The 16,721-nt window shown below is 33.9% G+C and overlaps 2 protein-coding genes across 3 annotated transcripts; both read left to right on the forward strand.

The window, feature by feature from the left end:
* Positions 1–409: 409 nt before the first annotated feature.
* Positions 410–16,359, forward strand: LOC127080439 (heat stress transcription factor A-4c). 2 transcript variants are annotated; one of them, XM_051020764.1, is made up of 2 exons: positions 410–667; positions 15,120–16,359. In XM_051020764.1, the coding sequence occupies exons 1-2, from the start codon at positions 452–454 to the stop codon at positions 16,173–16,175; spliced, it is 1,272 nt and encodes a 423-aa protein (XP_050876721.1). In that variant the 5' UTR covers positions 410–451; the 3' UTR covers positions 16,176–16,359. The 2 variants fall into 2 exon arrangements, with proteins under 2 accessions (XP_050876721.1, XP_050876717.1); XM_051020760.1 differs by lacking the exon at positions 410–667 and adding an exon at positions 14,478–14,752.
* On the forward strand, positions 689–2,339 carry LOC127080447 (heat stress transcription factor A-4c-like). Its single transcript, XM_051020769.1, has one exon. The coding sequence runs from the start codon at positions 1,106–1,108 to the stop codon at positions 1,673–1,675; it is 570 nt and encodes a 189-aa protein (XP_050876726.1). The 5' UTR covers positions 689–1,105; the 3' UTR covers positions 1,676–2,339.
* Positions 16,360–16,721: the final 362 nt, after the last annotated feature.

The following is a 16,721-nucleotide window of genomic DNA, read 5'->3' on the forward strand; positions in this document are numbered from 1 at the left end:
TTTTTAAATTAAATTATTTTAGTTTTTATTTGAAAATAATAAATTCAATAATGTATAAAATTCAAAAAATGGTCGGAGCATTTTGAGATTTTAGCAGATAAGAACAAGAAAAAATTGTGAATATTTGAAAGACAACCATTTCTTTATTTTGGTTATGCTGACCCTTACTTTTTCAACATTAAATCAGCAAAAAAATTCATCTTTTGAGTTGTAAGCTTAAATTTTGAATGAATTGGGAATTGAAAAAGAAAAAAAAATATACTCTATTAAGATTTATTGATGAAATGAAAAAGGGGAATAAAAAGGAAGAATTATAAATAAATAAAAAGAAATTGAAGGGATTTTTTACTATTTAAAGGGTGTTTGAGGAATATATTTTGTGTATTTTTTTGAATTTGAGATTTGAGAAATCATTTTTTGTGTTTTTTTTTAAATTTGAGATTGTGCTATAATGGAGCAAGTTCAGATTAGTTTAAACTCTGTACCACCTTTTCTAGCTAAGACTTATATGATGGTCAGTGATCCTACAACTGATGCCATTGTTTCATGGAGTGCTACCAATAGAAGTTTCGTTGTTTCGGATCAGCCTGAGTTTTCGAAGGAATTGTTGCCTAGATTCTTTAAACATAACAACTTCTCAAGTTTTGTTAGACAGCTTAACACCTATGTAAGTAAATTTAACGTTAATTATAATTTTCATTGCTTTGTTAGCTTGATTGGTTCTTTTGTTAATTTTATTAGTTTAATTATTTTTTATCACTGTCATTTATTTCTTGATTGTTGCATAAATTGTGTTATGGTTTTTGATTTGATGAGGTTTTAGAAAATTTTATCTTTGTGGATTTGTTAACTTCGAACGATTTATTTGAGCTTGTTAACTTCAATCGACTTATTTGAGTTTGATTAATTCCGTTAACACTTGTAAAAAATTTAGGCGAGCTTGCGAGATCCAGATAGAGTTTCCTATTTTCTTGTTGTTGTTTTGTTTTTTAATTTATTTATCGAACTGTGTTATGGTTTTTGGTTTGATCAGGGTTTTAGTAAGGTTGATCAAGACCAATGGGAATTCTCAAATGAAGACTTTGTAAGAGATCAACCAGATCTCATGAAGAATATCCACAGGCGCAGACCAGTTTTTAGCCATTCTTCGCCTAATGCTCATAGGCAACGCGTTGCGACTTCTAGTCCTGCTGCTAGTGTTGGTGGTGGTGTTGCTGCTCCATTAACAGAATCAGAACGGAGGAATTTCAAAGCTCAGATAGAAAATCTTAGACATGAAAAAGAAGAGCTACTTATGGAACGTCAGAGGCAGCAAGAGGAGGGGAATCAAAACGAGATGCAGTTACGTTCCTCAAAGGATCGCTTGCAGCAGTTGGAACTAAATCAACAAGCTTTGCACTCTTCCCTTGGTCAAGTGCTGCAAAAATCTGCGGAAGAGGCAAGTCTCCTGCCATCTATAGGAAATATGGGGACAAAACGAAGTTATATGGGAAATTGTCCCTATAAAAATTTAGCAAGCATTAAACTTCCGAAGGAAACTTTGGAAGAGTTATCTAGAGTGAATGCTGAGAGTGCGTCCGTTCTCAGTATAAACATGGAGCGATTGGATCTGCTCGAGTCATCATTGGCATTTTGGGAGAGTCTTGCAAAAGAAGTTACAGACACATCATTTTGAAACTGGTGCAAAGTTGAACTTTGATGATTTTATGAATCCTCCACATGGTCCCGGAATGTCTCGTGCGCAACTAGATTTTGAAGTTCCGCCCGAGTCATCAGGAAATAAAACTAACTCTCTGCCAGATTCAGCTATTGTTCCTGATCCAGATCCAGTTGAACTCGACTTGGACGATATATTTATTTATGATCCTGTTGTACCAGAGCCAGCTGCTATCGCGGTTCCTGATCCAGTTGCACCTGGGCCAATTGTTACCGTTGTTCCTGACTCCACCACACTGAAAGAGCAACCTGTCGGAACAATCCCGGGTACTACTGAGTTTAATACACCATTTTGGCAAAAAAGCTTGGTGGAATATCCTTATGAGTTTGAATCAGAAAATTCCCGTGAAATTAGAAAATACTGCTGGAGCATCAAGGATCGAAAAAAACCTTAGTCAAAATTGATTATTCCTATTAACTTTTAATGCTTCTAAAATAAATGTAATTTTAGGTATACATTGTTGGCTATGCTATGTATGAAGTGAGGGAGGTAGATATATCAAAGTGTGGGCAAGTGCCACCACTAATAATTTAATTATCACTATATCTATAATATACTACTAAATAGGTTTCTTTAAATAATATAGTGTCTTTTTAAAATTAAATCAAGATATATTCAGTAATTTTCACTTCAAGGCAGTATATGAATAGTATATTATTTTATAATATAATAATTTATTAATGAATAATTATTTTATAAAACTTTTTATAATTTTTTTATATAATATTTATCATATTTTTTAATACGTATAAAAAGTTTAAAAAAATTATATTAAAAGAAAATGAAATATAATAAGAAAAATAGTTAGGATTGATTTATAATAAGAAAAAGACTTCAATGATTATATATAATTAGATTTATTAATATGTCTTTTTCAAAGCTTTTTCCATTTCCAATTGAGCATTCTTCTCCTGCCTATACAGCTAATCGGCGGCTTCTTCGCCTTGAGTTTAATTTTGAATTTTGGAAAGATTGAATGTTGAGTTTTTAACCTGGTTGTGCACGTCTTCAAAAACATCATTGTCCTAGAGACGAACCAGATTTTTTTTCAATCTTGACATTCCGCTTTCGTTACTTTATGAGAAAACACATTTGCTCCCTCTTCCTTGAGAGTATTAGTAAAAGTGATTTCAGTGTTTTTCTTAAAACTTTTGCCTTTCTTCCATTTCTCTGGCTTCATAAATTCCATATAGCCTGGTATCCTTCTAACTTAAATTTTATCTTTAGCATTTTCTAGTATTTTAGATTATGAAGTTGAAACTTTATCCTCTAATTCTCTTTTTTTCCTCGTAATAACAATCACCTATAACCAAAAATAGTATCTTGTCTGACGATTTTGACTAAGAAAGGGTATCTGGTGAAGAAACTTCTTAATCTGACTCATTAGATTGATAACTACGAGCCCATCGATGTTTATGTGAAGGCCTATCCAGCTCATTAGGAACATGTAATAATTAATTATAGTTGCCCAAATTTGAAGGTTTTGATAGAGAGTCATTATCATTCATACTTACTAAAAAACTTGCGGATGCATAACAAACATTGACCGATAAGGATTTCCAAAAGTATAGTATTTGTGTGGTGTTAGACCAGGGTTATAAGAGTGAGAAGCTTTTTTTAAGGGTGTTTTTTGTGAATATGAGATTGATCTTTTCCTCAGTTTGAGAACTGGGGTATTTATAAAGGCTCTCTTGATCCTAGATTATAAAATTAGTGGGCGATTATGCCATAACTCCATGATCAAGAATTTGGTAAAGGGAAGACTTATTTTTCTTAGAATCGTAGAGGAAATGGTTTTCTATTTTGACTGGCTCTCTTGAGTTACCCATTGTTGATCCACACAATCACCCACACTTATTAGGAGAGTGGACAGTGGAAGGCCAATCTTGACAGCCTCCCGGCCCCTTTCAGGTGACCATATGACCCATTTGAAGGCCTCTGGCTTTGTAGGGCATCCCTCCCTTGCACGTAGCCTTCCTTATTTTTCATGGACTGTCCTTTCTTAGGAGTCAAATAAAATTATACCAGTGCATAGTCCTTCAAGCACGAAGACTTGAAAAGGATGAAATGTAATAATCTCGACAAGCGGCACTTTAACTTGAGACCCTCATATGAGACTTTAAGTTGAGTCTCATAAGCGTGACTTTAAGTTGAGTCTTGTAACGGAAAATTCATGATCATCAAGCTATGGATAAGCAAGACATCAAATAACGAGAGTCACCACCGCGCTTTTATTGTTTCCAAGGGAAAAGGGAAAAGTGCGAAAAAAACCCAAAATAAGAAGTTTTCAAATCAAAACTAATAAAATGCCAGAGATTACAGGTAAGGGGGTTGGTTACACAGAGGGAAGGTGTTAGCACCAAAAGTGTCATAGGTACTCCTAGGGAGCCCTTTCTTGTGTGCATATGTATTTTGTACAAAATGATGTTTACAAACAAATAGAATGTGGGGAGGAGAAAAGAATTCATTAATTATATTTTTGTGTTTGACAAGACCTTCGGACTTGTGCCTACGTACCAACATAAAAATGAGGAATCAAAACCTCGTAGTTCGTGATACAAATTTCAAAGTGGATGCTTTGCTTTTTAACAAAAATTAAGTTTGAAAGGCACAAAGGCCTAAAATGGTTTGAATGAGTTAGTTCTTTTTGACTTTTGAAAATTTTTAAGTCAAGTATAATTAAATTTATTTACAAATTTGATTGAGAAAAGAAGTTTGAAAATGCAATGGCCTAAGGACAAAGTTTCTAGTTTGCAAAATGGTCTAAGTTTAGAAACAAAACAAGTACAAACAAAGAAATTTTTGAAAGGAGGGAGAGATTTTGAAATTAAAGAGATGGGGAGGATATGAAGAGACTAATCCTAAGCACAAAATTAAAAGTTAAGAGTTGAAAGATCTAACCAATGGGTTGCAATCCAATAGACAAAAATGTCATATATAAACCTAAATTCCATTGGACATTAAGTAACAAAAAATGCATAATATAACAACTTGAAGAGCAAGACATCAAATAAAGATAGTCACATCCAAGCTTATCAACTCCATGTAGTAGATGAATTCCACAATGCTACAAGTCACAGATTCAAAATAACAGCTTCACAATGATCGTGTTGCAAATGAACTCAAAGAGATCTTCAATGATGTATCAGATGAAGTTTCAAATTGCGATCACTTGGTTTCATGAAAGTTGGCATTGGCCAAGTCCTTTGCATAGGGAGCGTTGCCTAAATTCTAAGTCCAATTGTCTCAGATCAAACCAACAGTCCACACAAGATGTTTTTTAGGGTTTTTGTTCTTATTATGTACATTAATAGACAAAGACCACACAAACAAACACAATATACACAAGCAAAATATATCACAAAATATGGTCCAAATGGACAAAGTGAAAATGACATTAACATAAACAATTAGAATGGTATGAATAACGACAAATGAATAAGGCTTAAAAATAAAGTGCATTAAAGTAAATGACTTGAAATCAAATGTTAGTTGTTAATGAGTTAGTAGTATTGCTTTTACTTTTTTTTTGTTTTAAGTCATTCTTTGGAGAACACTAAACCCACTTATCACAAGCATGGATCCTTGAACCAAGACATCTTCCAAAGGAAGGAAAAAAGGCCAAGTTTTCATACAATACCATGAAAGAGGGGAAACTTACTATCTCACTAATTATAATGTTATGCCTTTTGTGTCAAAAATTTAGCGATATGTTAAGCAATCGTAATTGGACTTATGTAGAAGTCACAACTATTTGAGGTCGGGCAATAGAATTTTGGTGTTAATGCATGTTAGAGACATAATATAATGGACTATGCTCATGAAATATACCACACACAAAAAGAATATGCAAAAGAGGTGGCCTAATCTCATCCATACTTATGTTGATTTTTCAATCAACTAGCCTTAGGATATTGAGATATCATAGTTCCATGATATGAATGTATTAAGAAGGGGAATAAGATGAAGAGGGAGGGGAATAGATCAAAACTCAAATTGGACAAAGGATGACTTTTACCAAATTAAGATCATTCATTCATTTTGGGAGATGGAATGTACATTCCATCAATCCCCTAAATCCAATTATCTTAACCTAGCAAAGTCAAATCAGCCTTGACCAAGGCCCAACAACATAAGTCAAACTCATACAAACAATCAAAATGACTCAACACAATTATTTGGCATTTATTCCATTTAAAAATACTAAAAATAATGCATTAAATTAAATATGGTTTGTCAAATTCCTAAAATCTCATCAAAACACCAAATAAATGACCATGAGATTTATCATAGGTCAAGCAAGTTCAAAGGACCTTGGAGAAAAATTTTCAGAATTTTTGGAAACTTTAAAGTATTTTTAAACAATTAAAAATATTCACAAAATCAATTAAATTATGAAAAATATTAATAATGATCCAAAAAATAATTTTAATTGAAAATAAGAAAGAGGATTTTATTTAAATTTTTTTGGTGAAACTCTCATATTTTTTGGATCAATATTAAAATTAATATGAATTAATGAAAATAAAATAAATAAAATTAAATTCAAATATTCAAAAAAATGTGGACCACTTGATCTCCCTCATTAGTTGAGGTGGCAGATCAAGTGGCCATCAACGCGCTTTCCACCATAGTCACTAGTCAACGTGTAACACAAGTGGTAATTACAAGCAACGCGTTAGATTAAAACATTTTGAACAACATCAATGGCTTTGAACCTATCCAACACATCGCCGGCGCTAAACCTCCGGTCACCTTCTCAGGCGAGCCTTACCGGACTGGTTCAGTCATCACCATCACATAAATGAAAAAGGAGGACATGATCTGAAAGAAAAAACGGCATAGAGCATGAATCTGACTTAAATTTTAACTAACTCCAAATATATAGAAAGATATGAGGAGTTAAATTTTGAGGTGTGTCAACTAAGTTGCTTCGATTTGACCTCAAAGCAACTCAATCTTCTTGCCTACATTGGTAGGACTTCAGACAACTAAAGATCCAAGAGAATGGATGAGAATTGAGTGAGAATCGAAGAGAAGATTTTTTTTGGAAAATACCTTCAATGTTGTGCAGAACATGATCTTGCTTGCTTCAATCCTTGCTTGATCACACTCAGGAAGCTTGCAGAAGTGGTTTGGGAATGGAACAAAGCTTTGGATCCTGGAGTTTTTGAATCTCCAAATAGTGAGATTCAAACTCAATTTTCAAATGAAAATTCTCAGGTTTTCCTTTGAATTGTGAAGGTTTGAAGAGAGGGGGGAAAGCTGGCGCGCAAAGGTCCTTTCAAATGAGCTCAGAGGGCTTGTATTTATAGCAATTGTGAGTGTTATTTGCACACTTGAATTTGCTTCCAAATTTGGCAAGGTCATGCACAATCTTGCATGGGCGTGTACAGGCCCATGAAGCAATCCATTTTGGTCCAAATGCATCTGAAATGAAGCTTGAATGGAAAGGCAATGCTATGTGATGTTTTGAACATTTTATCTTTCCACTTGATGCAGACCTGTTAGGACCATGCGTATCCCTAGCAAACCTTTTCTAAAATGGATGAAATAGTACTCTTTGGAAAGCTTAGATCAAGGGGAACAACTCTTATGTTGGACACTTTTCCATTTGGAACTTGAATCATGACGAATTTTGAGGTGGAAGTTTAGAAATTTCAACATGTTGAAATTTTTTCTAAGTGTTAAGTCATATACCTCAATGTTCCACCTTACTTAACTTTTCATGTGAGCTCCAAATGAGAAAAGTGTCTTCATAAAAGTTGAAGCTCTTTTAAATGCCTTCAAAATAGTCACTAATTTCATGTCATTTGGATTTAGAATGATAGAGTTATGCATTTTTGAAGTTGAGGAAAATCACTTGTTCAATGGTATAGGTCAAAAATGACCTATAATGTATCCTCATATTACATGCTCATAAAATTTGATTTAGCTATCACTCCAAACATAAAAGTTGATAATTTCAGTACTTCATCGCATTTACTGATGATTTCAGTAGATATGGTTATGTGTATTTAATGAAACACAAATCAGAGTCCTTTGAAAAGTTCAAGGAATTCAAGAATGAAGTACAAAACCAACTAGGTAAGAATATTAAACCTCTTCGATCAGATCAAGGTGGTGAGTATTTAAGCCTAGAGTTTGATGATCATCTGAAAGAGTGTGGGATCCTATCCCAACTTACTCCTCCTGGAACACCCCAATGGAACGGTGTATCTGAGAGAAGAAATCGAACCTTGTTAGACATTGTCTGATCCATGATGAGTCACGCCGATCTTCCAAACTCCTTTTGGGGACATACACTATTGACAACATCTTACACACTTAACTGTGTTCCATCCAAAAAGGTTGAGAAGACACCATATGAGATATGGAGTGGTAAGAAGCCACATATGTCTTACATGAAGATTTGGGGTTGCGAAGTTTATGTGAAACGACAAATTTCAACTAAGCTTGAGCCAAAATCTGACAAATGCTTACTTGTGGGGTATCCTAAAGAAACAAGAGGGTATTACTTCTACAATCCTTCTGTGGGCAAAGTGTTTGTCGCTCGAACTGGAGTTTTCCTAGAAAAGGATTTTATTTCCAAAGGAATCAGTGGGAAGAGTGTAGAGCTTGAAGAAATTCAAGAAACATAAAGCATTGATACACCTATGGAGGAATTAGAGTAGGAAACACAAGTAGTTGTGGAAGAGCAACCTTCTCAAGTAGAACAAGACCAATGCAGGTCAAGCAAGATACATCACCTACCTGAGAGATATGGATATCTCATAACTGATCAAGGTAATGTATTACTCATGGATCAAGATGAGCATGTGACCTACCAAGAGGCCATAACTGGTCCCGAGTCTGAGAAGTGGCTAGAAGCCATGAAATATGAAATGGATTCCATGTACACAAACCAAGTTTGGACCTTGGTAGAGCCTCCTGTAGGAGTTAACCCTATAGGATGCAAGTGGGTCTTCAAAAAGAAAACTAACATGGATGGTAAGGTACATACCTATAAGGAAAAACTGGTTGCAAAAGAATATAAACAAATTCATGGGGTTGACTATGATGAAACCTTTTCACCAGTTGCAATGCTTAAATCTGTTTGAATTTTACTTGTTATCGCTGCATATCATGATTATGAAATATGGCAGATGGATGCCAAAACTGCTTTCCTTAATGGGAATCTTCTTAAGGATGTGTACATGACACAACCTGAAGGATTTGACATACCAGAAGAAGCCCAAAAGATATGTAAGTTACAAAGATCAATCTATGGATTGAATCAAGCTTCCAGAAGCTGAAATCTTTGTTTTGATGAAACAGTAAAACAATATGGATTCATCAAGAACGAAGATGAGCCTTGTGTCTACAAGAAGGTTAGTGGGAGCATGATAGTTTTCCTGGTATTATATGTATATGACATATTACTCATTCGAAACGATGTCCCTACCCTGCAACAAGTAAAGTCTTGGTTGGGGAAATGCTTTTCTATGAAGGACCTAGGTGAAGCAACCTATATATTAGGAATCAGGATCTATAGAGATAGATCACAAAAACAGCTTGGCCTAAGTCAGAGTACATACATAGACAAAGTGATGAGACACTTTAATATGCATGATTCCAAGAAAGGATTCATACCTATGCAACATGGCTTGTGTCTATCAAAAACACAATCCCCTTCAACTAAGGAAGAAAGGGATCGCATGAATAAGATTCCATATGCATCTGTAATAGGATCTATCATGTATGCCATGTTATGTACTCGACCAGATGTCTCGTATGCTTTAAGTGCAACGAGTAGGTACCAATCTGATCCTAGTGATGCTCATTGGGTAGCTGTCAAGAATATCCTTAAGTATTTGAGAAGGACTAAGGACTCACTATTGATATATGGAGGTCAGGAAGAGCTTGTTGTAATTGGATACACCGATGCTAGCTTTCAGACAGATAAGGATGACTTTAGATCACAATCTGGTTATGTGTTTTCCTTAAACGGTGGCGCTGTAGCTGGAAAAGTTCAAAGCAAGATACAATTGTTGATTCTACAACTGAGGTCGAGTATATTGCTGCATCAAGTGCATCAAAGGAAGCTGTTTGGATCAAAAAGTTCATTAGTGAACTTGGCATAGTTCCTAGCATTGTGGATCCCATTGGTCTCTATTGTGATAACAATGGTGCTATCACACAAGCTAAGGAGCCTAGATCTCACCAACGATCCAAACACATACTTAGGCGTTATCACCTCATTCGAGAGATAATAGATAGAGGAGATGTGAAAATATACAGAGTACCTACACTTGACAATATTGTTTACCCACTGGCAAAGCCTCTTGCGCAACAGAAGCATGATGGCCATACTAGATCTATGGGCATTAGGGGTATGCCTGATTGGCTCTAGTGCTAGTGGAAGATTGTTGGTGTAATCCCTAGAGGCCAATACTTTTGGTACTTGTATCGAATTATTTATTAATAATAAAAGGCTTCTTCTTTATTATGGTTGTTTAATAAAGTCCCTAAAATAGCTAGTCCGTTTAATGTATCAAGTGTGACTTAATCATGAAATCCCATTAAACATAAGGACACTATTCTTAAAGTATCCGTAGTCGAGCTTTGTTATGAAGTGGGATAAGATTAAAGCATTAAGACTATTATGTATATAGACTGATGATCACATCTCATGGATCTTGGATAAGGAGTTATCAAGTCTTAAACATAAGTATGAATATTGAGAGCAATATTTATACTAGATTGACCCGCTATGAGAATACTATATAGAATGTTATGCAAAGTGTCATAAGTTATTCTCATGGTGATAATGGTGTATACCACCCTTTGACCTGAAACCACTATGTACCCAAGATATAGCGTCGAGTGCCTTATTGCTGATCAAACATTGTCTGTAACTGGATGACCATAAAGACAGTTAATGGGTACTCCACGAAGCATGCTGAAGGACATGAGTGACCTAGATGGAATTTGCCCATCCCGCGTAACAGGATAAATGTCTACGGGCCCAATATTTAACTGGACAAGGATGACACGGTCTATGCCTTGTGTTCAATATAGACATAGGGACAAAAGGATAATTATACACATAAGTATTATCACAAAAGGATTTGTCATATCACATCACATTTTCGTGTCTTGGGTAGCAGTGATATGTTGCTAGATACCGCTCACTATTTATTATGTTAAATATGTGATTTAATATAGTTGTTAATGTCGCGAAAACCTATAGGGTCACACACAAAAGGACGGATTGATGAGAGATAGAGTAACTAAGGAACACCGTAAGGTACGGTGCACTTAAGTGAATTATAGAATATCGTAAGGTAAGGTGTACTTAAGTAGAATACGAGATATGGTAAGGTACCACACGCTTAAGTGATTTTGGCATATCATAAGATATGAGCCATATACATTTAAATGGGCTTTTTAGGTTGCAGCCCAGACAAGTGGTTCTATAAATAGAACCGTTGTGTAGAAGGATTTGTGTAGTTGTAATTTCGTTTCTCTCTCTCACTCAAAGCCTTCATTCGTAGCAGCTAGCACTGAGATTTAAGGAATCCTTTCATGTGGACTGAGTAAAGGCGTTGTCACCATTCAACGTTCGTGATCGCTCTGTAGATCTGCATCAAAGGTTTTAATCGCCACAAGATGTAACGATTCTATCACTGATCATGCCCATTCATAAGGATCACTAAAGGAGAAATTTTTAAATTCTGTTGCACTTTGGATCGCTCTTCTCCTTCAGTCCATGCCATTGAAGATGGTGAAAGTTTGAATTTGATCATGGATGTGAATTTGGTGACTACTCTGTTGTCGTTTGTTAAAGATTATTTGATTAAGAATGATGTTTATCCTGGTTGTTTTCCAGAATGTTGTACTTAGTGTATTTGAACAAGGTTTACAACTCAATAAAACCAAATTATACATCTTATGATATGAAATGAGACGCTAGAGTGGTGCACATACAAAGACTCAAAAGATAAACTCAACACTAGGTATCTTCAAAACTCTCACTCCTTTCACATCTCAAAAGTGAGTTCCGAGTGTCCTTAAATAGCAATGTTATCCTGTGTTTTTCTTCTTGGATTTTTTATTTAATTTCGTCCAGAATAATAGCATAATCTTATTGGATTTGGTTTTTTCCATAAAGTTCTCCAACAAAAGATATGATTCGTAATTAATTCAACTTCAAATTTAAATATCCATTTAAATTTATTTGCTCTTCAATAATTGCCAAACAAATCACACAAACGCATTGCATAAATACAACAAAAAATCTGATCTAATCTAAACCAGATTTTCACTCCAAAATGCAACAATATTGGCTTGGTGAACCAAGGCCAAATGTTGCACTGCACATATTAGAAATCTTATTCCATATATTGCAATAGTACATCCAAATTAACTTTACTCCATATCTTGCAGATCTTCTGATGAGAGTGAATCTTGGATAGAAAAATACGAAACCACAACTGCAATACTTGTTAGATGTTGCAGCATATAGTAACATATGCCTTTTTGATGAAGATCGGGTGTTGTACAACACATGTTAGAGCATCGTGTTCCACATGTTACACCATAGCATCAAAAATGACTCTTTTTCATATAAGTCTTCTTTGTAGAGTAGTTCTTGGACGAAACCTTCCTTGAAGGTACATCCAATCAAAATATCTTTGATTGGAACATATCTAAATCTCTTATAGTAGATTTTGGATTATAAACACAAAATTCTTCTCAAAAGCAAAACTTTGGATCATTTGAAGAAGTCAGCACCTCAACGCTTCTGAAGGACATCAGAAGAGAATCGCAACCCAAACTTTAAGCATATTGCTTAAATAGTTATGTCAAACACTTTAACCAACAACTCTTATTGGCAACAAAGTCAGATGCTGAAACACATGTTGGAACATCTTGTTCCACATGTTGTTTAAAATACATCTTGTACATATGTTATTTTGCCTAATGCAGCAAATCCAAAGGGAACAACAATCTCCCAATTTGGTAAATTTTGGCTAAAACAATACAAGATGCATTCTTCATGAAATAACACAAATAACATATCATATCACCCAATAGAATCATCAGAAAAAACAACATCAACATTAATAGAAGTAGCACATAAGTTAGGTGATTGCTACAAATCAACAGGTAGGTTAACATCTTGTCCCATCCATACATTTATCCTCCTTTTTCCATAAATTGGCAAAGGTATAGAAAGAAAATATATCTTTAGATATTAGAACAACAACCAACCCATAGCAGCATTCAGAGTAGCAACATCACTAAATAGTAGCATAGAGTCAAAAGACACGGGTAGCTACATATAAAAGTCAGTGCTCTAAAGCAGACAATCATGCATACACAATACCAATCATGCATGAACACATAGTAAGTAGTCAAGTCAGAATCAGTAGAAGATACTAGTAACATACATATTAACACACACAATCGAGGTCCCGATGATGAGTCTAATGCTTCAGCATGTGTGCACACACATGATAGGAACAAATTGAACCTGAAACACCAGGTAAAACCTATTCAACAAGAGTTAGCAGCATGATTCAGATTCACACTACACATCCAGTAAAGTCAGTAGACAAATCATACTCCCATACACAATAAAATAGTGAAGGAAACAACAAAAGGTTGATGTGACCCCAGGTCCAACTCTTCTTTACACAAACCAACTCAAATCAACTGGTACGCAGATGATGGATGAAGAATACCATCATCCTTAACCTCAATCTCCTATGAGCTCCAACTCTATCTTCAATAACTGTTCAGCCTTAAGAAGCTCCATAAACCCATTATACACCAGTGCTTTACCAACCAACTCTCAGACTCATGTTAAGAAGTCATTGTTTAGCTTATAAAAAAAGTCATTGTTTATTTTATTTAAGTTTCTTTGTTCTTTTTACCAAAACCCTTTCTTTCCTTCTAAACTCGTAAAGTGGATTTAAATTACACTCCATTGAATAGTTGTGAGAAAAAATATTTAATTTAACATCTTTAATAATTATTTTATTTTATATTTTTGGTCAAAAGAAAAGAAAATTTCTATGGAAAAAATTAACTTTTTTCTTCTATGAATAAAGTTATTTGAATTAATCTCATTTAATTTTAATAATTTAATAATACTATTTTTATAATATTATATTACTTTCTTTGACTGTGATAGTATAATTTATTAAAAATATTTTTAATTATTTAAATTTATAATGTTTTAAGTATAATCTTTAATTTTTATAGATACAAATTAATACTTTTTAAAATTTTCTTGTTTAAACATTGTATTTGAATAACTCTTTTTTATGACTTGTTCACTAAGTTAATAAATTTAAAATATTTTATTATATTTTATTATTTATAAAATAAATTATTTTAGTTTTTATCTGAAAATAATAAATTCAATAATGTATAAAATTCAAAAAATGGTCGGAGTATTTTGAGATTTTAGCAGATAAGAACAAGAAAAAATTGTGAATATTTGAAAGACAACCATTTCTTTATTTTGGTTATGTTGACCCTTACTTTTTCAACATTAAATCAGCAAAAAAAAATCACCTTTTGAGTTGTAAGCTTAAATTTTGAATGAATTGGGAATTGAAAAAGAAAAAAAAATACTCTTTTAAGATTTATTGATGAAATGAAAAAGGGGAATAAAAAGGAAGAATTATAATTTTTTTTAAGAAATTGTAGGGATTTTTTTACTATTTAAAGGGTGTTTGAGGAATATATTTTATGTGTTTTTTTTTTGAATTAGAGATTTGAGAAATCATTTTTTGTGTTTTTATTTGAATTTGAGATTGTGCTATAATGGAGCAAGTTCAGATTAGTTTAAACTCTGTACCACCTTTTCTGGCTAAGACTTATATGATGATCAGTGATCCTACAACTGATGCCATTGTTTCATGGAGTGCGACCAATAGAAGTTTTGTTGTTTGGGATCAGCCTGAGTTTTCGAAGGAATTGTTGCCTAGATTCTTTAAACATAACAACTTCTCAAGTTTTGTTAGACAGCTTAACACCTATGTAAGTAAATTTAACGTTAATTATAATTTTCATTGCTTTGTTAGCTTGATTGGTTCTTTTGTTAATTTTATTAGTTTAATTATTTTTTATCACTGTCATTTATTTCTTGATTGTTCCATAAATTGTGTTATGGTTTTTGATTTGATGAGGTTTTACAAAATTTTATCTTTGTGGATTTGTTAACTTCGAACGATTAATTTGAGCTTGTTAACTTCAATCGACTTATTTGAGTTTGATTACTTCCATTAACACTTATAAAAAAATTTAGGCGAGCTTGCGAGATCCAGATAGAGTTTCCTATTTTCTTGTTGTTGTTTTGTTTTTTAATTTATTTATCGAACTATGTTATGGTTTTTGGTTTGATCAGGGTTTTAGTAAGGTTGGTCAAGACCAATGGGAATTCTCAAATGAAGACTTTGTAAGAGATCAACCAGATCTCATGAAGAATATCCACAGACGCAGACCAGTTTTTAGCCATTCTCCATCTAATGCTCATAGGCAACACACTGCGACTTCTGGTGTTACTGCTGGTGTTGGTGTTGCTGCTCCATTAACAGAATCAGAACGGCGGAATTTCAAAGCCCTGATAGAAAACCTTAGACATGAAAAAGAAGAGCTACTTATGGAACGTCAGAGGCAACAAGAGGAGGGGAATCAAAATGAGATGCAGTTACGTTCCTCGAAGGATCGCTTGCAGCAGTTGGAACTAAATCAACAAACTTTGCACTCTTCCCTAGGTCAAGTGCTTCAGAAATCTGCGGAAGAGGCAAGTCTCCTGCCATCTACAGTAAATAAAGGGACAAAACGAAGTTATCTGGGAATTTTTTCCTATAAAAATTTAGCAAGCATTAAACTTCTGAAGGAAACTTCGGAAGAGTTATCTAGAGCGAATGCTGAGAGTGCGTCCGTTCTCAGGATAAACATGGAGCGATTGGATCTGCTCGAGTCATCATTGGCATTTTGGGAGAGTCTTGCAAAAGAAGTTATAGACACATCTTTTGAAACTGGTGCAAAGTTGAACTTTGATGATTTTATGAATCCTCCACATGATCCCGGAATGTCTCGTGCGCAACTAGATTTTGAAGTTCCGCCCGAGTCATCAGGAAACAAAGTTAACTCTCTGCCAGATTCAGCCGTTGTTCCTGATCCTAATCCAGTTGAACTCGACTTGGATGATCCTGTTGTACCAGAGCCCGCTGCTATCGCGGTTCCTGATCCAGTTGCACCTGGGCCGGTTGTTACCGTTGTTCTTGACTCCACTACACTGAAAGAGCAACCTGTCGGAACAATCCCGGGTACTACTGAATTTAATACACCATTTTGGCAAAAATGCTTGCTGGAAGATCCTTATGAGTTTGAATCAGAAAATCCCCGTGAAATTAGAAAATACTGCTGGAGCGTCAAGGATCGAAAAAAACCTTAGTCGAAATTGATTATTCCTATTAACTTTTAATGCTTCCAAAATAAATGTAATAATTTTAGGTATGCATTGTTGGCTATGCTATGTATGCAGGGAGGGAGGTAGATATATCAAAGTGTGGGCAAGTGCCACCACTAATAATTTAATTATCACTATATCTATAATATACTACTAAATAGGTTTGTTTAAATAATATAGTATCTTTTTAAAATTAAATCAAGATATATTCAGTAATTTTCACTTCAAGGCAGTATATGAATAGTATATTATTTTATAATATAATAATTTATTAATGAATAATTATTTTATAAAACTTTTTATAATTTTTTTTATATAATATTTATCATATTTTTTAATATGTATAAAAAGTTTTAAAAACTTATACTAAAAGCAAATGAAATATATTAAGAAAAATAGTTAGGATTGATTTATAATAAGAAAAAGACTTCGATGATTATATATAATTAGATTTATTAATATGTCTTTTTCAAAGTTTTTTCCATTTCCAATTGAGCATTCTTCTTCTGCCTATGCAGCTAATCAGTGGCT

The sequence above is a fragment of the Lathyrus oleraceus genome, chromosome 1, assembly GCF_024323335.1.
Source record: "Lathyrus oleraceus cultivar Zhongwan6 chromosome 1, CAAS_Psat_ZW6_1.0, whole genome shotgun sequence".
Lineage (NCBI taxonomy): Eukaryota > Viridiplantae > Streptophyta > Magnoliopsida > Fabales > Fabaceae > Lathyrus > Lathyrus oleraceus.

What these genes read in the sequence shown, in the direction of transcription:
- LOC127080447 (XM_051020769.1), top strand. Translation starts at nt 1,106, where the DNA reads ATGAAGAATATCCACAGGCGCAGACCAGTTTTTAGCCATTCTTCGCCT.
- LOC127080439 (XM_051020764.1), top strand. Translation starts at nt 452, where the DNA reads ATGGAGCAAGTTCAGATTAGTTTAAACTCTGTACCACCTTTTCTAGCT. An exon ending in TTAGACAGCTTAACACCTAT is followed by an intron (nt 668 to 15,119) that starts GTAAGTAAATTT and finishes TGGTTTGATCAG; the next exon opens with GGTTTTAGTAAGGTTGGTCA.